Here is a 22596-nt window from a genome sequence, read left to right on the forward strand (position 1 = left end):
GTTAAGCATCCAGTCTGTTCAAGATACCATGGTAGGATATAAAAGCAAGGTTTCTGCTTTCAAAAATTTTAGAGCCGGGCACTGGTGGCTCATACCTATAACCCTAGCTACTCAGTAGGCTGAGAGCTGAGGATCATGGTTCAGAGCCAACCTGGGCAGGAAAGTCTATGAGACTCTTATCTCCAATTAATCACCAAAAGACCAGAAGTGGCTCGATGGTTCAAGCAGTAGAGAGCTACCCTTGAGCTGAAGAACTCTCAGAGACAGTGCCCAGGCCAAGAGTTCAAGTCCCATGACTGATAAAAAAGAAAAAAAATTACAATATAGGACTAGGAGACAGACTATAAATAAATAACTCCATGTCATTTATTTATTTAACAAGTATAAGGATAATTAGACTAGTAGGCCAGTAAGGTTCAAGTCAGGGAAAACAGGAATACCATAACATGTTTCCTTCTCAATTTCATTTTTAAAAATTCCCTCTATAAAAAAGTCAAGTAATACTAATAAAAACTACAGGAAACATGATGGAATGCAATGCTTTTCGCAAATTTATAAATTTTATTCATCCAAGTAGTCTTTCATACTAGATGAATATATCCCTTTTGTAATCTTTGTATATCAAATTAGCAGAGGAATTTTAATGATAAGTTCTAAATGACAATTAGCCTGTAACTCTCACTTCTGTAGCATATTTTGTCCCTTTCTTTCCACTGTGTTTTGTTTAAACCTGAGTCACATCCGGTAATATGCTTGGCCACCTGATAAGTCTAGCCTAATTGACACCAAGGATTGTGGTTCTGTGTGGATTCTGGTTCTTTGTGACCTGAGAGACACATGTAGCTGATGCTTGTAGCTAATGATATACCTTTCTAGATTAGTTGTGCTGAACCAATGTTTGTGGAATCTATTGGAGATTTTTTTTCTTTTTTTACTCAGTTGCTTAATAGTTAGAAGCATAGGGTGCTACTGCGTAAGATAGATTTGTTCATTCTGCTCAAGTACTGGGAATTATGCTTGTTACTGACAAATTTTACATACCTAGTCTTTTTTTATCATCACAAGGCAGATGAAGAGATGAAAATAAAATATTTTTCCAGTGTGCAGTTGTATTCAAACTTTAATTGGAAAAGCTTCTGTATTAAACAAACAAAACGGTTGCACTCTTATTACACATGTCCACTTTAAGAGCTACCCAATAATTATGTGACCTTTGTAAAGGAGGATGTATTAACATTTAGTTTCTGTCTCACATCATCTAACCACATGACTGGGAAAAGCCTTCTTTTTTTTTTGTCTTTTTATTTCAGTGTAATGAAGTCCAATAGAATTAATCTCAAGCCGTATTTTGCTGAGTTTTACAAATTGGGCTTGCAGTAGCATCTTCGATTTTGTTTTTACTGAATGTACTTTTTTTTTTTTTACTGTTGCTGCTATTGTTAATATAGAAGTAGGAGAAGGAGAAAGAGGAGGAGGAGAAGCAGAAAAAGGAGGAGGAAAAGGAGAAAGAGAAGGAAGAGGAAGGAGGAGGAATAATAGGCAGGTGCTACTTGAGCTACATCCCCAGCCACATTTTCCTCTACAAACTAACTGTATTTGATGTTCTAACTCAGAGGGGAAAAGTGTTTTGAAAAGATAATTCAGGTACACGTTCAATTTTTTTTATTAGTTTAGGAGTCACAGAACTTATAATAGTCGTGCTATTACATATATGCAAGATGTAGTGATATTTAAATTATTATTAATATTTCCTTGGTGCTGAAGGCATTTCAGTTGATTTTGGACCACTGAATGGAATAATGCCTGGATACCTACAATGAGCAGGCATCTAGAAAAAAAACAAGGTGACTTAAGTAAATTATTATTTCTAAATTTACTTTTCTCCATGCTGTGTCATAAAAACACATACATCAGTTAAGTGTCTTAGTCCCAGTTTAAATTAATTGTTAATAATAATTATTTTAAATAGATTTTTAAGTGCTGGCATAAATTGAAGATTTTTTTTTAAAAATTGGAGACATTTTAAAGTGCTAGCATATATTGAAAGAAGAAAGCCATTTATCCCTAACAATTTATGCAGAGAACTACCCATTATTCTGTACATTCAAAAGTATGGCAAAGGAAAATTTCATTTTTTATTAGAGTTATTTTGTGTTGAAGTTGTATTTTGCAATATGGCGTAAGTGCCATTTTGCTTTTATTTTTTTAAAAAAGTAATTCTCTAGCTTAATTTTCAGAAAAATTTAGGAGCCCATTGTTCAAAGAAAAGTCATTCAAGTTAAACGCAAAAATTAAGATATTGCATTGATTAGAAAAAATCATTTGAAATTAAGGATAATTGAGAATTGAGTTTTAATTGAGTACTATAAAAGTAGAAGAGTATCTGGTAAGTGAATCTGCTTTTTTTCCTCCCTTAACTCTTCACCAAGTGATTAAATAAAGAAGACTGACTGTGGGTATGGTCACTTTACTATTAGTTACTCAGGATCTTATATTGAGTTCTGTTTAAGAATGCTAACCAATTTTTCCTTATTTGAATTTGGCATAAACACAGGTTTACGCTAGTCACAGCAGAGGATCACAAGAGCCCAATAGCTATGCCCTTATGAACACATAAGATAATGCTAAGTGAAATGAACTCCATGATATGGAAATGACTGTTATATCACTGTTGTAATTACTTTCAACATGCCATGTGAAACTGTAGCTTCTATTGTTGATGATCCTCTTGTATCCCCTTCCTGTGGTTGTACCGGCACTATCACTGTATCTTATCTGAGTACATTGGAAACTGTGTATACAGGTATTAGAACTAGGAAAGTGAAATGGAATACCAAAATCGAGAGACACAGGATAAAAGACAAACGACTATGAAAGCAATGCTTGCAAAACTGTTTGGTATAAACCAACTGAACAACTCATGGGGGGAGAGGAAAGGGGAGACGGGAGAGGGGGGAATGAGGGAGGAGGTAACAAACAGTACAAGAAATGTATCCAATGCCTAACGTATGAAACTGTAATCTCTCTGTACATCAGTTTGACAATAAAAAAATTTTTTTTAATTAAAAAAATTAAAATTTTTTTTAAAAAGTATGGCAAAGGAAAATTAAATATTTTCCTTTGAAACACAATATGAACATCTGTACCTATTCATTTTGAATTGTGGGAGTCCTCTTTGCCCAAGGAGAGCATATTAAATAGTCACAGTAAAACATTATATATATATACATACATATAATAGAGATAGATATGATATATAAATATTAAATAGCATTAATATATTATTATTATAATTTTACTTATTGTATTATAAAAGTTAGTAAAATCATTATACATTCAGATCTTGGATAACTTTTTTCACTTATCTTAATCTCTAGAGACATAATCTTTTTTTTTTTTAAAGTATCTTACACAGTTTTAATACCACAAAGAAGACTATATTTCTGATCCTGCCCGGATCCATAATATTTCCCATTGGAACTGAGAACAGGATATAGCTCATAAAAATAAGTGATAAAGAACATGGAGATAAAAATCAAAAGAATAAACTGCCAGTATAAGGAATTCAATTAGGATTTGTTTGATATGGAATGCATCTTGGCTTACCTTTTCTGAAATTTGTAGTGATCCTTGGACACATTTCTGATGTTTTCCTCTGTGTTTTTGTTTTCTAATCATTACCTATGTGGTGTTCTAGTGCCCTTTTGAAATTCATTCTAGCAAAGAGCTCATCTTCCTTATTGCAATGTTCCTCCTGATCCTAGTAGCATGTATGAAACATGTCAGGTACCCAATGCAACATGTTCGACTGATCTCAACAATGCTTCTACAATGAAGTCTTTCTGGAGCTCTCATATTGCAGTCAGAGTAACCACCTTCCCTTCTACATATGTCCTATTCTGTTTTATTATCTAGTGTCTGTATTTGTGTCTGTTGGGAAATTATTTTACAATGCCATTGGGCATAAAAACAATTTATTTAGCTCAAAAACCAATACTATGGAACTTTGTATCCTCCTTGGCCTATGTCATTAAGATTTTTTTTCTCTTGTCAGACATGCTGCCTTGTAATCCATGCGATTCAGGTGATAGAGAGCTCTATGGGAGGCATAGGTAGGCAGATTGGGGTGGAAGGACAATCCTCAATGCAAGACATTGTTTGAAAAATAACTAAAGCAAAAACAATTAAAATGGGAATAGGGGTGTGATTAAATAGATTACCTGGATGGCAAGTGCAAGGCCAAAAGTTCAAATCTGATACCACTAATAACATGTCTCTCAGTGAATACAATAGATATGAAGCATTTGCTTTACTGGCATCCAGTATCTTCTTTCTTTAGTGTCTTCCATCTTGATGTTATTACTTCTCTGCCTGGGTATTTCTATCTAATACACAGTCCCCTGCCTATTCTCAGGAAATGATTTTTTCTCATCACTCATTTATCTCTGATTCAAATTTGTTTGCTCAGGTATTTGTGGTTTAATCCTTTAGTCACTTTGGGGAGTAAAAATACAGCAATCCTCTGATAGAGACCTTCAACTAAGGCAATGTGGAATGTTGACAGAAAGAGGGAAAACATTTATTAGCTTTCTATGTTGCATTAGAAAGGTGAGTTTCATGCTTGCTTGGAGTCACATTTGTCCATTAAAAAAGCTAGATAAGCAGATGCTATGTCTCCACTAGTCCCACCTCCATATAAACACACACATCGAAAGAACACTTAATACAGTGCAAAAAGTCTCCAGCAATAGACAAGAATAAAATTACATTTAAAGGAATCCACTGAAGTACCTTGGTAGAATTTCATCATCGAGAATAAGTATCCTGGGTTCTTTCATAAGTAACTTATCTAGTCTCAAAATAACCCTATTGAGAGGAGAAGGGAGTATTACCATTTGGCGGATGAGCCTAAGGGATCTCAGTATTTTTCTTGAGGATGTGAGATAGTATTAACTAGACAGAAAGAATTTGAATCCAAGTCAGTATGACATTTGTTCAGCATTATTGCCACCATAAATAGATCCTTCTAGAACACAGAGACTGGCTGATGGCCAATGTACAGTCAAGAAACCAGGGAGAAGGAAAGGCACACAGAATTAGGTAATTTGAGAGAGTTTAATAGAGAATAGATGGATCCCCAGGGATAGATATCTTGCAGCCTAACGGAGAGATCCTGCAAGAGAGAGATGGAGTAGGGGAAAGAGAGGAAGGGACCAAGAAGATCGAGTGAGCCACCTGACGGTTCTGTGCCTTTCGACATAGACTAGAGCCAATCCCAGCCAGCCCCCAGTGGGAAGGGATTGAAGCCATTGCTTTGGTGATCTTTGCCTAAATCTAACCAGAAACCAGAAGGTAATGGAACCTAAAGGTTTAAAAAATGACTATAGTTACAAACACTGCCAGGATTTATTGATATAGGTTCATCCTAAGTAGCCACAAACATCAACATTTTTTTTTCTATTTTTACTATATTGTCAACAAAGGAACTTTGAAATCTTGCTTAAGACCTAACCTCTAATTGTACATTACAAGTCTTTGAGGGGAGATGTGGTTCCTTCTCAAGATACATGTTACTAACAGGTATATGGTATTAGTAGCAATCAAGTTGAAATTACAAAAGGTTTTCAAACTTTTTGAAATCTTCATTTTGCACCACTAAACATTTTTGCCCTCAAACTCGTGGACACAAGAAATCTTTATGACTCAGCCTTCCAAGTGGCTGGGGCTACACTCATGCTTCCCAGGGCACAGCTTTGTTTCTTCTGTTTTTAAACCACAAATGTGTAATAGGAGTACACAGTGTCATGGACACAGTAGTTATTTGTTTTTAAAGTCTTCCTGTGGGTTTTTCCTCTCACTTTTCTGAGAAAGCTATCCATGTTGTTTGCTAATTGCATAAAAACCAGACCTGGGCTGTTTTGTAGCATTGGTATACATTGACAGTACCGTGTCCACTATATGGCCCAATGTCTATGTGTCACTTCATTAAATCAGGTGGTCTCAGTTGATTGCAGTGATCAGTATTCTAGAGCTTTCCAAGTGATTGCAGTATTAAGCCAAGGTCTCTGAATTAAGGCAAGTATTCCCTCAACTGCAGAGTGGAATCTCCTGGCAGGTACTTTTTAAAAAAAAAAAAAAAAGCTAATGCCTTCCTCCTATTCTGACTTACGGAACCTCTTTATAAACAATCACTAGGAGAAAATAAAATAACTTACCAGACTGAAATCTCTGAATGGTTGGGGTCCATTCAATCAAAAAAAAATTTTTTTATGGATTTGGGCATGTGATAGTACTCTTGACATGTTCAATGGAGGTCTGAGTCCCAACAGTAGTGTCAAGAAAATAAAATGTGTTCCCTCTGGGAAAGATAACAATGGTATCTTTGAAGTAATTATCTTTGCAAACTAACACTCTCTGAAAATGGTCCTCCTGGGCAGTTTACCTCAAATGGCAAGCCTCATATTTTAGAAGGTACTATATTTCAACTATATTATAGCACCGTAATATTAGACCTGTATATATCATATAACACTTTTTATAATTCTCTCCAAGGAAAGAGTCAGGAAACAAGTTTAACAGATGATAAGATTTATCATCTCCCACTTGGGTCATAAATGATGCTATAGCACCTCTGTGTCCAGGGACTGTCACTTTGTAAAACAGAGCCATGGTACTTCTATCTTTTATTATGGCAAAATGTACACACAAAGGAAACTAAGCAATACAGTGGTTGGAAAAAAAAATCATGTGTCTGATGGAAAAAATACAAAACTACCAAAATATTTGCTTGTATGTTGTTTTTTCAAATTTCAAGGAATACTAATTAACAAAAATCCACTTTTTAGCAGAAAGCTCTTGGTGATCCACTATGACAGAAATGTTCATAGAGATATAGCTTGAGTTTAATTGTCATAAATGATTGCCCAATGTACTTACTTTGTATTTCAGTCCCACTGCAGTAAATGTATTTTATTCCTTACATCTAGGCTAGTGTCACAAAGGGATTTCCTTACAGTAAATATTGTTAGAATGGCAAATATATTATTTAATTTGGTCTCCTAAGTTATTCTCTTTTTGTTTTTCCTTTGTAGGACCACCTCAGAAAGTAGTGTCACCTAAACAAGAACATGAAGATAGGAAGCATGATAAAGTCACAGACAAAGGAAGTGAAAGTGGGACTTCCTGTAATGAGCTCTCCACCTCCAGCTGTGACAGCCACTCAGAGGCCAGCACTCCTCAAGAAAATCCACCCAATGCCCAGCAGGCCACTGCTCACCAGCCTAACACCTTGACCTTGGATCGTCCTTCCAAAAAGGCGCCTGTGCAGTGGATGCCCCCACCAGACAAGCGCAGAAACAGTGAACTCTTTCAGACCCTTATCAGCAAGTCCCGAGAAACAAATCTCTCCAAAAAGAAAGTCTGTGAGAAGCTCAGTGTAGAAGAAGAAATGAAAAAGTGTATTCAGGATTTCAAAAAAATCCACATTCCAGATTATTTTCCGGAGCGCAAACGGCAATGGCAATCTGAACTGCTGCAGAAATATGGGTTATAGTCACCCCCAATTCCTTGGGTATTTCATTGACATTCAGTGTTTATGATGGTGTCACTACCTGGCTCCAGGGTCAGTGTGAATCTTGCTGCTCTTCCTTTCTGTGAACAGTGAATGTGGGATTGTATTTTTTTCATTCTTATTTTTGTTGTTTCTGTTTTGTAGAAACATAATCAAGAAAAAAACAAAAATGAAAACAATAGTTAAAATGGTACATCTATCAATTCAAACAACTTTGAAAGAACAAAAAGAAACTGCATGATCAAGAAGCACCGAATCTTGATTTGGGGACTGTGGTTAACTGGACACATTTGTCATTTTTAACACACACACACACACACACACACACAAAGAAAATTATCATATTCACTTCAAATAAAATGACAATACAAATGAAGCAACATCAAGTAAAATTTTAGATGAAGGTTATAGTAAACTACATCTAAAACTGTTTAAATGTTAATGCAATAACAATATTATTTTTGCATGAGCACAGTGTTACAAATAAGTCATGAGAACTAGAGGAAGATTTGTTTGTTGCTTGGAAAGAAAATTTACAAAAAATAAAGCAAAAAAAGTTTCAGGCAAAGCCTATAAATGTAAAGTGTCTAAGAAATTAAATGAACTTTCTTTGTTCAAAGCTGTGATTTTTTTTGTATGTGTTTGTGTATGGTGTTCCTGTTTGTCCAGATGGTGTAAATATGCCTTATCCTATTGTGTTATGGCATCAACGTTCATCTCTCAGTGCTAGTCATGATTATTTCTGTGAAATGAGTCTTTTACATCAGGCTGTGAAAATTGGTAAAATGATTCTCTGAAAGATCCTAGTATTATGCTAATCAAAATAATTGAGGGAGATGGTAAAGAGATTTATGTATTTATTAAAAAAGGAAAATGTGTTAGAATGCTTTGGTTTCTATTGACTCATCTTTTACAATGTTCAATTTTTCCTTTTTTCAGTTTTCCTTTATGACTCCAGACTTGGCAAGTTTAAGCATAAATCAAATGGAGACAAAATTAGTTCTACAGAGCCTTGGTGTTGATTAACATACCCTTAGCCCACAGGAAAAAAGGCCCTCATCTGAAATACATTATAATTTGAATTTTAGCTGACAACCCAGTTTATTCCCTCTTCAAAAACAATTGGGGGGCTGGGGATATGGCCTAGTGGCTAGAGTGCCTGCTCGTATTCATGAGGCCCTGGGTTCAATTCCCCAGCACCACATATACAGAAAATGGCCAGAAGTGGTGCTGTGGCTCAAGTGGCATAGTGCTAGCCTTGAGCAAAAAGAAGCCAGGGACAAGGCTCAGGCCCTGAGTACAAGCCCCAGGACTGGCAAAACAAAACAAAACAAAACAAAAACCAATTGGCATGATGTTGCCTCTTTATACAGTGATACAAAAATATCAATAGAGTATAATAATGTCAACCTTTATAAAAAGTGGTTTACTCTTGTGTGACACAAACTTTTTTATTAGATTCCATACATCTTTGCTTCATCATTTCCACAGAAATACATAATATCATGAAATTTTGCTAAAGGAGATGCTGAGAGATATAAAATACCATCAAGAATTATAAGACTCAATTTCCCCTGTGTGAGCCAAAGTGGAAAGTGAATAGCACTTGTGGTACCACTTCTTTCAGCATAATAGAACATAAACATTACCAGGTAAAGGCCTGAACAAATCTCCGTCAATTTCCACAACTTCTTTAGTTAAGGAATTATCGACAATGGACTATTAAACAATTTAAGGTGTGTGATTTACTATCAAATTTTTGGAAAATAGCCTCTCCCAAGTTCAGCATCTGATCATAGAAAGTTGGCACTTCCAAATTAGTTTAAGTACCACACTGGTGAGTGGGTTGAATTTGGTGGTAAGGTTACTAAGTTTCAAATTTTACATCTGCCATTTCCTATATAGTCAGTCTAATAAAGGGATAACCATATCATGAAGATTTAAGTGATATAATTGAAGAAAAGTGTTATTACCATTTATGGAGCTTGAAGGGGAAAGGAGGATGGTGGACTACAGAGTCCAGCAGCTGGCATTATCAAATAGAGAACACAGAATTCAAGGCCTGCTGAGAGAAAGGCCTCAAGGTCATACATATCCCCTTCTCCTGTGTTCTTCTGGGCAAAGCCAGCCATCTCAAACTCAAGAAAGACGTAAAGATGCTCTTTCTCTTCATGCAAAGTGAAGCAAGGAGTTGCTAACACATGGAATCTATGTTGGTTCCAACCCATTCTTTCTAGGTCTACATTTAGATGCAAATTCTCTGCACACTAGTTACTGTTTGTTTGCTATGACTCTTTCCAGACTGTATGTTGGGGTCCATCTTCCCCCCTAGATGGAAGGGGCCTGAGGCACCTCCCCCAGCTGGGGAATGCAGCCCTTCCATCCTCTCTACATTGGAATCTGGAGAAACCGGTCCGATAAGAGACCCCCGACCTAGCTGGCAGCCAGCCTGGCGCCTACCAGCCCCGCCCTGGAGGTCGAGTGACGTAGCCCCTTGGAGGTCAAGTGACCAGCCCCTTGGAGGTCAAGTGACCAGCCCCTTGGAGGTCACCTGACAGCTCGCGGCCTATGGGAATCCTGGCCAACCCCCTTTCCCCTGATCATCTACCCTTGCCCCTCTCTCAATAAAGTCAGTTCAGTTCGCTCTCAGAAGCTGACCCGTGGTCTATGTCCGTTGCTTCCAGAGTAGGATAGCGGTCACATTACCACGCGGGTCGCGCACCCGCCAGGACGGAGACATCCCCACGTCTCACCCCGACAAACCTGCAGGCCGAGGGTTGGGGTAGAAGGCGATGCGAGGATAATAAGAGAGAAAGAAATGAGCACTTGAGCCGGAGCCGAGAAAGCACTCCCCACAACTGTAAAACATCACCTACCCACATGACCAAATCACTTTTTTTGTCTCTTGGGTTTTTTGTTTCTTCTGTTCTGTTTTGAGATAAGGTCTTATTATGCACAAACTTCTCCATTAATCTTTTATAACCTTATTCATACTACATGTTTTAATTCAAATGACATCTACTCTCCTAAGCATCTCGTAATCCTCAGGATAAAATTATTAATCTTCCATTCACTGATATCTCATTAAATAACACTGGATGATGGTGAATTCATTTGTCTTTTCCACCAAGATTAAAAAGCGTCTAACAAATGTTATGGCTTTTACTTTTAGTGAAAAAAACAATCAGTAAAGAATATCTGACACATGGTAAATATTAAAAAGTTCACAAACATGTTTTTATAAACCATTTTCTAACAGTTGGTGAAGGGGGTTTCAACTCAATGTATCAATTTATGAGTACAATGTATCTTAATCCGTGTCACCACTTGCACCATTCTATCACCTCTCCAAACTATTACATATTTATCTCCCCGCAAATTTCCTCATTGCATTTTCATATACATTCCTTTAGTATTATGACTGAATTTGCCCACCATTCCTCTTTACATTTATCCAATCATTCTCCTAAACCCCATCCCCCTCAGAAAAGACATGCTAAAGCTTTCTGGAATTTATTTTGTTAAGCTACCTGTTAAATGTTCAAATGAGTTATAGCATGGAAATCCATCCTTAACTGTTTTGTGTTTTAGTCAGTTTGATTGTATATAACAAGACTTACAGGGCCAGGTGTCCTTGTGTCTCTGACTCTGACTTTATAAAATATCATGTTTTCAGGTTCATCCATTTCACTGCAAATAATATATTTCTTTCCTGACAGATTTCATTATATTTGTTTTATGTAATAAACTGGCATATATACACATATATGTATATATATATATAATATTCATCACATTATCACATTTTCCTGATAGATTTATTAGTTGTAGGACATCTAGGCTATTCCTCCAATTTGACTATTAAGAATAGTGGTCCATCAGACGTTTCTGTGAAAGTGCCTTTATTATATCCTGATTTGCAGTCTTTTAGATAAGAGCCTGAGAGTGACATCCCTGGATCATAGCCTATTTCCACTTTTACTTTCTTGAGGAATCTCCTACCGACATCATGGTGTTTGCACAAATTTCCATCCCCCAAGAGTACATTAGGTTTTCTTTTGCCTTGCATCCCCACCAAAATTTCTGTTATTCCTGGTCATTCTCACTACAGTGAGATGGTATCTCAGAGTTGTTTTGATTTACATTTCCTCTCTGAGCAGGGATGTGCAGCATTTCTCCGTGTGTTTATAGATCACTGAACCTCTTTTATCTGGCTTCTACATAGTGAAGGATATAGTCAGTAAACTAAAACACAGCCTATATAGAATAGGAAAATGTCATTAGTAGATGTTTGGTAAGAGTCTGATATGCAGAATATATAGGGAACTACAAAATATGAATCCCCAAGATTCAATAACCTGATTAATAAAAGGGAAAAGGACTTTCTAAACTGGCATTTCTCAGGAGAAGAGGTAAAAATGACCAAAAAATACTTTTTCTTAATTTTTTCTAATAATTCTAAAAGCCATTTCACATCTGTGTGTGTGTGTGTGTGTGTGTGTGTGTGTTTTATTGGAACTTGAACTCAGACAAGCACTTTACCACTTATACAACACCTCCAGCCGTTTTTGCTTTATTCTGTCTGAAAACCATGATTTTTTATAATTTTTTGCTCAGAGCTATTTAGACCGCAATATTTTTTCCTATGCCTTTAGCATAGTATATCTAGGATTATAGAGCTGCATCCCCACCATGCCTGGCAATGTCACACTGTTTGTGGCCAAATACCACATATTGATATCACATTCCTAATCTCTAATTACCCAAAATAGTATTTTTGATATATCCCACAGTTTGTTCCAGTTTGGTTGGCAGTCATTTTGGCATGTCATTCTGGACAGAGAATGACCAAGCCTGAAAATTATTCCTTCTCTCCACAGTTTACTCTTTCTTTGGCAAACAAAAATTTTAATTTGGAACATCAGAGCTTACAAAGAATTTTAGACTAGTTTTGTAGTTTAATTTAGATTATACAAATATCTCCTCAGAAAAAGTTCTGTTCAATGTTTAAAAGGATACAATATGGAAGTTTCCTGTAAAAATCATTAAATATTAACTCTTTTTTAAAAAAATTCCATGCTATTCTTCATCCTAGTCTATTGTCCTAAATGTAATCTTTTTGAAAGAATGCATACAGGGGTTAAAAGAACCACGCAAGTACAGGATTAAATGAATCTTTTAAATAGTGTACATTTTCTACATAAATGAAAGCAAAATAATCTTTTCTGATCACTGATATGTGAAGGATTTACCAAATATGTCTTTTTGCAACAGTAAAAATGTGTGAAAGGTTATAGATTTCATTTCAACCAGAGGATATATACACGGTCAGTATGATACACTACTGACCATGAGGTTGGGTATCAAAGAGCATGAAGTTAGTTACATGGATTTGGAGGAAAAAGCAGCTTATCATGAAAGTGAGATGTGCTCTAAGACTTAAAGCAAAAAGGATTTGTGCTTAGATATGAGTTTTTGCAGAGGACTATATGAAAACAGACAAAATCTCTTTTTAAATATATAAGAAAACTTGAAAATATTTCTGAATATATTTTTTAAGTGCCAAGTTTTGTGACGATGCCATTCTTACCTTAAGAATGGCATGTATTAATTGAGAATATTATAATTGTAATTTCTACATTTAAGAGTATATTCTAAGTTGGGCATTGATGGCTCATACCTGCATTCCTATCTACTCAGGAGTCTGAGACCAGAATTTCATCATAGTTTGAAGCCAGCCAGGGCAAAAACCTCTTCATGTGTTCTATCTGTAGGTGTATGTGGCTCAAGTGGTAGAACACCCGCTGTAACCCAATAAGCTAAGTGATTGCACCTAGGCCCTGAGGTGGAATGCACATACACAGGTGCGTCAGCACACATTATCATACCCACAGCCTCACACACCACTATTCTAAGAAATAAATGCTTTTTTTTTTTAATCTACCCAATCTCCTTTGATCCTGGTTCTGAAAGAAACAGGGTATTACCTAGATAGAGATAAGTTTTCTTCAAAAAAATTCCTTTCCAGAAATCTAACAGGAAACTTATGAGTTCGTAGAAATGAAAAGAAGCAAGTGAATTAGAGTTTAGAATAGGCAAATATTATGCACAGAGCATTTTAAAACTGGTAATGCTTTGAATTGCCAATGCATGCTGTTAATAAAATGTAGATTAGGCAATAGTTGGATTTATTGCCATTTTAAAAGTATCTATTGCTAACATTTAGGGCAGGCTGGTCTCCTCACCTGTGTGATACTCATGGCAGTTTAATGAAGAACACAAACTATAAAACCATTAAGGTAGAGTTTGGGAAGTGCCATGCTAGCAGCACATAAAAGAACTAGCCGAGCTGCAATTACAAGTTAAGAACTTCATCGTTTTTCACTTAAGCTACAATAATACGGAGCACATTGGTCTCTCCATTTAATCTTTTTCCTTCTGCTCCACCCTTCTTGCTGCCAAAAGTGTGATCTTACAAATCCATTTTCCATATGGTTCTCTTGTTTCAAACTCTTTAACTCTTTGTCTATAAAGGGGAAAAATAGAAATATGCTTATATGCCCTAACAAAGCCCTTCATTTTCTGCCTTCTACTTCTCCAGTGTTCCTACCACGTATTAATGCATCGGGCATGGAACTTGTGCAGATATACACTAAAGTGCACACTTCACCCTGTATCTTTCTTCCTAGCTACACTGGGTTACTTGCCATTCCTAAGTAGAATTTGATACTCTTCTTTTGTTTTCAATGTAATACTGTGTAAAGAACAAAATTTGTTAGCATGTGGATACACTCTCCATCTTCTTTCCCTTAATTAACAGTGAAGATTTTCAAAAACTGACCTCACCTATTAAGTGACATCAAATATGGGGAATGGATGTGAGAAACAGTTCGCAATCTTTTCTACCATATTTATCCCCATTCTCAGCTGTGCCTTCCAATTATAATACATAATAGAAATTGAATACCACCATTTTTGCAAGATCCAGTTCATCAAAGCAATTAAACAAAAGCTAGCCATGGATTTATTAATCCCCTTCATTATGATGTGAAGGAAAATAGAAAGTATTATCTCATTGCTGGTTACCATATATTTCTGGGAAGTTGTTATCTTACTATTTAAGAGGAGCTCTATGGTTTCCATGAGATGATTATTCTCTTGCCAGGTTTGTCCTCATTATTATATGTAAATGTCATCCCTCGGGATGTCATTTGTCCTGGAAAACTCTCCTGTTGCTTAAAGGTAGTTTTGTTTCCCTTTTCATAAAGATGTTTCCAATAAGTGCTGCCTTTCCCAGATTCCAAGGTAATTGCAAAGGGACTCCAGTGAAAATTGCTTAGAGTAGACATACAAATTGGAGGCAGATATGATCTATTTTTTTCCTCTCCTGCTTTTAGTTAATTCATGGGTCCAACTTTGTGATCCATTCTTTGTAGCAAAAAGTAGCTTCAAAGCATGTCTCCAATGATTTCCAAGAGAACAGCTGGCTATGACATCTTAATTGTTTTCAATTTAATAGTTAGGGCTTAATAGTTCGGGTTTGAAAGGCCCAAATCACTTAAGTCTGCTTATACAGATTTCTTGCTTAGGAATTTGACTAATACAACTCAGACCCAAGATAAGTTACTCTCATGGCTCTCTAACAGCATTTCCAAAATTCTCTCATGCAAATTAGTGTCTACCTGGAAATATATAAACTTTATAAACTCTGCTTTCATAGTGTTCTCCCACACTGCAGGCTTCAGGTAGCTTATCCAAATTCCCCATCAATCATTCTTAGTCTTCTCTCAACTGACCATTCCTTATTCATTTCACCTTCCTAGTTGGTCATTCTCATCACCCTTAGCTCCATTCAGACATATGTTCTTTCGAATTCTATCGTTCTGGTCTATTTCCCAAATTTAGAATTCTCTTTTCATAATAATTTTTGATATCACAGCAATAAAAACCTTGATAAATGCTGTATGGTCAATTTTAGAAATGACAGCTATTCACATATGGCTGTTATGTAATAGCCAGATAGACTATGTTTATTCTAATGGTATCTACCGTTGTGATGACTTAGTATAAGTAAGACATGGTAAATTTAAAAAAAGAATAAACACTGAAAGGAAAAGAAAGCTTAATTTTACCTATGTGAAGAATCAGGACTAGAGAAATAACAGCCAAAATTTCCATACATACAAATTCCCTATGCTTTAAATCATGCATAACAGAAATAACTGGAAATAATCAGATACAAATTTATCAGTTATATTTTTATCTTTCTGTCTTCCTGTCCCTGCTTACAAGGAAAATAAATTTCATTTCTGGAGTCTAGAATGGAAAATAAAATCTAGATTTTAGATTGCAACTTCCTTATTTTAAATAAGAAAAATAAAATCCAATTAAAATATATATTCTAATTTTTTTATTTTTCATCTTTCAAAAGATATTTACATTGATGCTCTTAATAATCTCAGTATCATTTTTTCAACAAACAAGGAAACCTCCTTGCCATGACATTTCTTTACTTAATTGCCTTCAGTAAAGATTTAGAATTACTAGATCTAAAGGTATTTTTACATGCTTTTTGATTATATGCAAAAACATATATGACCTCTACCATTCTAATATTTATTATGTGTAAATAATGTTGCTTGCCATTATTTACTTAAATGCTAATGATTGATCAAATAGCAAATGCCTAAGGGAAATAAATGGAGCACATGAAAATATGTGGATACATGAAAGAATGAAAACTTTAAGCATTATACCATAAATTTATAGACTGAAATTCCAGCAGAAATGCATTACTTCAAATTCTCTACCCATTTCTTTGTAAGATGCTAATTTTTCAGTTGGGTATCAGCAATTAGACTTCTCAGTTATGACTCCTAGTAAACAATTCATCACTTTTGTGCCTCAGAAAATCAAAGCATGTGTATTTTTTCTCAATATCCTTGCTCTTTGTTAGTAAAGTTTATCTGCTTCACAAAATTGTATGAAAATATGCAATCATAGGCTTCAAAATACAGATAAGATATAGTTCTTCTATGTACCCAGGAAGATTTTAAAAAGTAAACTAAAACAAATCAATACTGACATTTTGGAAGCTTATTTATGTAAATAGCTACTACAACAATCTCCGTTTCTAACCTGTCCATATCAATGTGGTTAAAAACTGAGTTATTATAATCTATAAATATGCTTTAAAATTTTGCTGCATATTTTCAGGAACTACTGTCACCAAGGTGGTATTTGCCTTATATGTTTAATATTTACATGCCATTAATTATTGACAGTTTTCAATGTTTATAAAAATTGACATCCAAGAGAAGTTTCGTCTGTCTTCTTCAGTAAGTGAATATTATCAATATTTTTGCTATTGACAAATAATTCACCATTTTAAGTGCATAATTTAGTACTTAGTATATTCAGAAGCCACCACCAGTATAAAAGCATTTTTACCATCTTGGAAGAAAGTCTGTACTCTTACCAATAGTTTGTTAGTGATTTAACAACCAGTAATCCATCTCTCATCTCTATGGATTTACTCATTTGGAAACCTCATATATCCAGAATCATATAATGCAAGACATTCTGTGTGGTTCTTCTTTAATTTAGCATAATGATTTCAATTTATATCTGTGTTGCACCATATTTCAGTACTTAATGTTTTTATTTTTGGCATCGAGAAGAAATTTGTGGAGTTTTTAAAAATCTAAATCCTGAAGTATCTTTCCCCAGAAAATTGTAACAGGTTTATTTTGAATTATTATGACGCCGAACTGCTAAACATTTAATTGTTCAAATTTCCATATGTCTATTTATACCTGACTGAAACCTAAATTGACATCTAAAAAAAGAAAAACTGCCAAGATGTTTCTAAATTATATCTAGTATTTTCCCACTGATAATCTTATATTATTCTGGTGTCTTTGAACTTCATAGTGGGAAAACATTATAAGATTTAGACCTGCCAATAATAGCAAGAAGAGAATTTTAAAGTTTATTACTACTACTATTATTATGATACATCCCAAATGAAAAGTCTGGCAACCTGGATTGTCAGGGAATTTTTACAACCTTGTGGAAGCCTGCAACCTTACAAGTAGATTCCCAGAGATGTTTTGGAGCCCCTCAAAATCTTCTATGTACATCTCATTCCCAATTTTTGTATATAAGGCTGGTGTTGGCAGGCATGGGCTTGTGACAGTCTAAGCCCTTGGTGTATCTGTCAAGGTTTTGGGTTTATGTGGTAACCCTTCTCCAGCCTCCTTTCATCATTTTTAGGTAGCCTCTGTCAACTTTAAACCTAAAGTATTAAGTGGAATTAAAATATATACGATTTGTAAGTTTCATGCCATTCTGAGTAATGTGATGACTCTTTCCAAAATCTCATCCCAATGAAGATGCAAATTCTCCCTTTTCAAGTGGCCAGGCTGAACACAGTACCAGTCCATTAGTTGCTCTCTGTCTTGATGACCAGATTCACTCTCACAGTATTGAAATGCCTGTGCTAAGTAAGTAACCCTGATTTTACTAAATACAGTTGTTGTCTATAGGGACTCATTCCAGAATCTTTCCATCTGATTCCCAAATCTGTGACTCTTTGGGGTTTTGTATAAACTTCTATTTGCATATCACCTATGCACTTACACTTTCATATTTTAAATCATTTCTCGAATACATTGCCTACTATCAGGTAAATCCTGTATCCATATTTATCCAGTATTTTTATCCAGTATTTTTAAAGGAAATTAGGACAATAAAATAAAGCCCATACGTATGTTAGTGAAGATGTAGCCATCAAGGCCTAAATTACCCATATAAAGGGTTGACTACATTCACCCTAATAGCAATACCAGTGACCTAAGGAAAGTAAAAATATATTAGACAGAAGTTACTAGGTTCCACGATAAAAATTTATCTGTTTTTCTGTGAAATGATCAAGATGGGAAAAGAAACCTGGGCTAGTTTTGCTGTTGGAATTAAAATTGCAAAAATAACAGTACAGTATGTCCTCAGTGCTTAGTTCTGTGGGTGGAAAAAACAAATAAAAAATAAACTCAGATTGATGATAGCAATGAATAGCAAAGCTATGTATGGAGTCCTGCATCACTGGGGGTCCTGCAACATATCATCTGAAGATAAGAGAACCCTACAGTAGGTGTTTTAGAGCTCATAGTTAGGACCAATAACTCACACACATGGTTTGATAAAGTGTGGCATAACATTCTCCAGAGGAGTGGGATTACACTTCTTGTTCTTATCTCAGCAAAACATATGTCACTCACACAGAAAATCTTGTCCATGCTTGGAATCACTGCAAAGCTATACAACAGGAGGAGAGAGATTTTGGAGGTCCTAATCCATTTCTGCTCTGTGTACTTGAAATTGATATAATCTTAATGTTTTCCTGTTGGGCAGAATTTGTTTCCCATTCAGAGGAAATTGTTATTTCCGGTGCAGAGAAAACCTATGTTCACCCATTGTTATCACATAACATCTTGTAGGCTCAAGTAATTCCCTCCACTGTCTCAGAGACCCACCTCAAACTCAATATGGTTCCCCTTATAGGAAATAGACGACAGCAACAGTCTTCTTCTTCTTTAATTACATTTTTTTGCTTCTTGATTTTTTCACTCTTGGATTGTATTAAAATCTTGTAACAAATTATGCACAAGATAAGATTGTAGTGGGATAACATAAATCCAAGAAAATGAGATGTGTCAAAAGTTGCATTTATGGCTGGGGATATAGCCTAGTGGCAAGAGTGCCTGCCTCGGATACACGAGGCCCTATGTTCGATTCCCCAGCACCACATATACAGAAAACGGCCAGAAGCGGCGCTGTGGCTCAAGTGGCAGAGGGCTAGCCTTGAGTGGGAAGAAGCCAGGGACAGTGCTCAGGCCCTGAGTCCAAGGCCCAGGACTGGCCAAAAAAAAAAAAAAAAAAAGTTGCATTTATAACAGGATACTAGCCATTTGGATCAATATGGGATATTGTATGCCAGTTTTCTTTCCTGGATACAGAATGAAAGTAATAGGCAAAAAAATAACCATTTTTGAAGTATGGGGAAGGTATTCGAGGGGGAAGGGAAAGCAGGAGAAAATGAGGGAAGGGTAACACTTATAGAAATGTACTCATTACCTTACATATGTAACTGTAACCCCTCTGAACATCACCTTTAGAATAAAACTAAGAGGCACCATTTTTTCAGAACTGGCCTTATTGTTCTAGAAAACCTTGTATTCTAACATCATAATAATCACTCCCCTTGGTACCTGCAAATCAGGTTCCTGTCTGGAAGTGGCCAAGCCCTAGACTAATGTTCTAATAAATCCAACCACTTTAAAATGGTTCAAATCTGAGTCTTGATTAAGCCAGACTATAGTAAAACTTTGCAGTTCAGAACTGTCATCTTTAAAACATACACATTGGCCATTAGAGGATTTAGCTTCAAAGGTTCTACTAAGCGAAAGAAAGTCACTAGTGGCCAGTGCACACCTTACATCTAAGTAAGCATTCTTGAAAAGCTGCTTTCTCCTTATTTCTCCTTTAACTTGTTCTAACAATCTCAGATGTTTTCCTGTTTGAATTGGAAAAAAACACAAATGCAGGGATAAATCAGCTTTTTTAATAGCCACAAGAATTACTCATAAAAGCCTGAAATCCACCTATCAGTGAAATAAAGTTAATTAAATAGAACTAAGTTCAAAACAGAAATTTTCAAATAAGGATTACAATTATATCCAATTACAATTATAATTTGTAGATGCCTGCCAGTGGCTCATGCCTATAATCCTAGCTACTCAGGAGGGTGAGGGATCATGGTTCAAAGGCAGCCCAGGGAAGGAAAGTCTGGGAGACACTTATCTCTAATAAACTACTCAGAGAAAGCTGGAAGTGGTGCTGTGGTTCCAGTGGCACAGTGCTAGCCTTGATCTGAAGAGCTCAGGGGTGACATTGAGCAAGATACATTATATTCATAAACAGACATGTTGAATTGAACCCAAAGCCCACCTTATACAACTACATAACAATTAAAGAAATGCAAACCAAAACCTGAAAAATATAGAAACATCCTATGGATTAGAAATGAGACAACATAAAATTATAAAAAGGTATTCGTTCTAGATGAATAATAAATTATACATAATTCTAAAAGAAAAGAAACTTCAGAATAAATGAACAAAGACTTCCCAGCCTTTTTTATTTGGGTGTAGAGAAGGGTAATAATTAATGTACAATCAGCTAGATTCTGTCAGTGTAAGTCAAGAAACTATATACTGGTACAGGGTCTAAACTCTGAAGTTGAAAGAAAGGGAAGTAATTAGACTAGATGTTTTTCAGAAAATTTTCCTTTCTTCATGTATCCCCATATATCGAACTCAAATGTCTTTGTTTGTCTTAGCTTTTCATTCATTCATTATTATCTATCTTCAAAGAGTTGTACAATGGAGTTAAATTCTTTTAATATGCCCATCTATGTGTAGTGTCCCTTGATCAGAGTAACTCCTTCTGTCATTCTCCCTTCCTCCATTTACCTTTCACCCTGTCAATTGCATCGTTTCTCACTTCGTTTTTCACATACATACATTGAGGACCAAGACTGAATATGACAAGCTACAAATAAAGAGGAAAGTAGATGCAATTGGAGTTCTTGCTCAGTTTTTCATGCCCTGTGACAAATCACTTACCCCAAATTACTTCTACCCAGCTTACAGAGTAAAGATCCCAATATCTACAAGACAATACATACATATTCTATTACTTACACAAGGTACATTACTATTACTAATAGAAAGTAAATTCAAGTTGATGATCAGCAATAATGAGACACTGCTAGAGATAGGCATGTAGAGAAGTGGGGTCAACTATTAAAGAGATATTTGTGCAGAGGAAGACCAGTGCTCCATCACATCTTCTAAGTAAGTCTGTTGACTATTTCTTTTATTCACCTCTGCAAACACATGCAGAAACCCCATTATCTTGAACAAAACCAAGTTGGAGCCTAGTTTTACAACTATAATGCTTGCATTTCTCTGTGTCATTGTGTATTGTATAAATGTATCACAGCATTTCCTTTCCCTCCTGTGAATACCACCAGAAAGCTGACTTGGCTCTGTCTAGCTGCTGCATCTGCAACACACACACACACACACACACACACACACACACACACACGCACGCACATACACACACATAAAGAGTCTGCAACATACATATGTACATTTTTATATGATGATCTGGTGATATGGATATATACATGTATTTTAGAGCATATGTTATTAGGGTCTAAAAGATATATGTCCAGTGGCTGAAGTTTCCTGAAGTGATTGAGCATATTTCTCTTATTTGTGTTAATTGACATCCCTACCAAAAAATGTAATTGCCTCTGAATAAATGGCTACAATTTCCTGTCATGATCCCGTGTTTTCTGTTTTCTATTAGAAAATAATCTAAATAATTAAAGATTGATTTTTGACACTTTTTTTAAAATCACTCTATTGCAAGAGTAATTCTAAATAGCCACACACAAATATAATCCTATTATTTGGAGATGAAAGCTACTGGAGTGCTTGCCCCAAATCCACTAACTAATCTAGTAGATGAATTAATTTCAAATATAGTAATGTTTCATACTGGGCCATCAACTGGGTCTTGCACGGACTTTTTCTTCTCTTTTTATTGCCAAAGCTTTTCTGTCTTCAAGGAGCCTGTCCACATGCTTTGGCCACTATTCCATAAGCTCAACCTAAAAGAAGATACCTTTTTGGTCCTAAAAATGCCAATGTCATCAGACATAGTTATTACAGTAGTTTGTCTGGGTTTGAATTTCTTTCTCTGCTTAACTTTGCTTAATTATTCATGATTACGCTTAGTCTATATGATAACACTGTTTTTCCTCTTAAAAATTAAAAAAAAAAGTAGTATCCAGATTCAGGTGGCTCATGCCTGTAATCCTAGCTACTCAGGAAACTGAGATCTGAGGTTTGCAGCTTGATGTGCCAGCTCAGGCAGGAAAGTCTGTGAGACAT

At 35.7% G+C, this 22596-nt stretch overlaps 1 protein-coding gene across 1 annotated transcript in view; it reads left to right on the forward strand.

The window, feature by feature from the left end:
* The window catches only part of Kctd8 (potassium channel tetramerization domain containing 8), a 219118-nt gene extending 210663 nt beyond the window's left edge, over positions 1-8455 (forward strand). The window contains exon 2 of the mRNA XM_048363951.1: positions 7092-8455. Coding sequence (XP_048219908.1) covers positions 7092-7552 — 461 coding nt within the window. The 3' untranslated portion in view covers positions 7553-8455. The remainder of the gene's footprint in view (positions 1-7091) is intronic.
* Positions 8456-22596: the final 14141 nt, after the last annotated feature.

The sequence above is a fragment of the Perognathus longimembris genome, chromosome 16 (assembly GCF_023159225.1).
Source record: "Perognathus longimembris pacificus isolate PPM17 chromosome 16, ASM2315922v1, whole genome shotgun sequence".
In the NCBI taxonomy this organism is placed as follows: domain Eukaryota; kingdom Metazoa; phylum Chordata; class Mammalia; order Rodentia; family Heteromyidae; genus Perognathus; species Perognathus longimembris.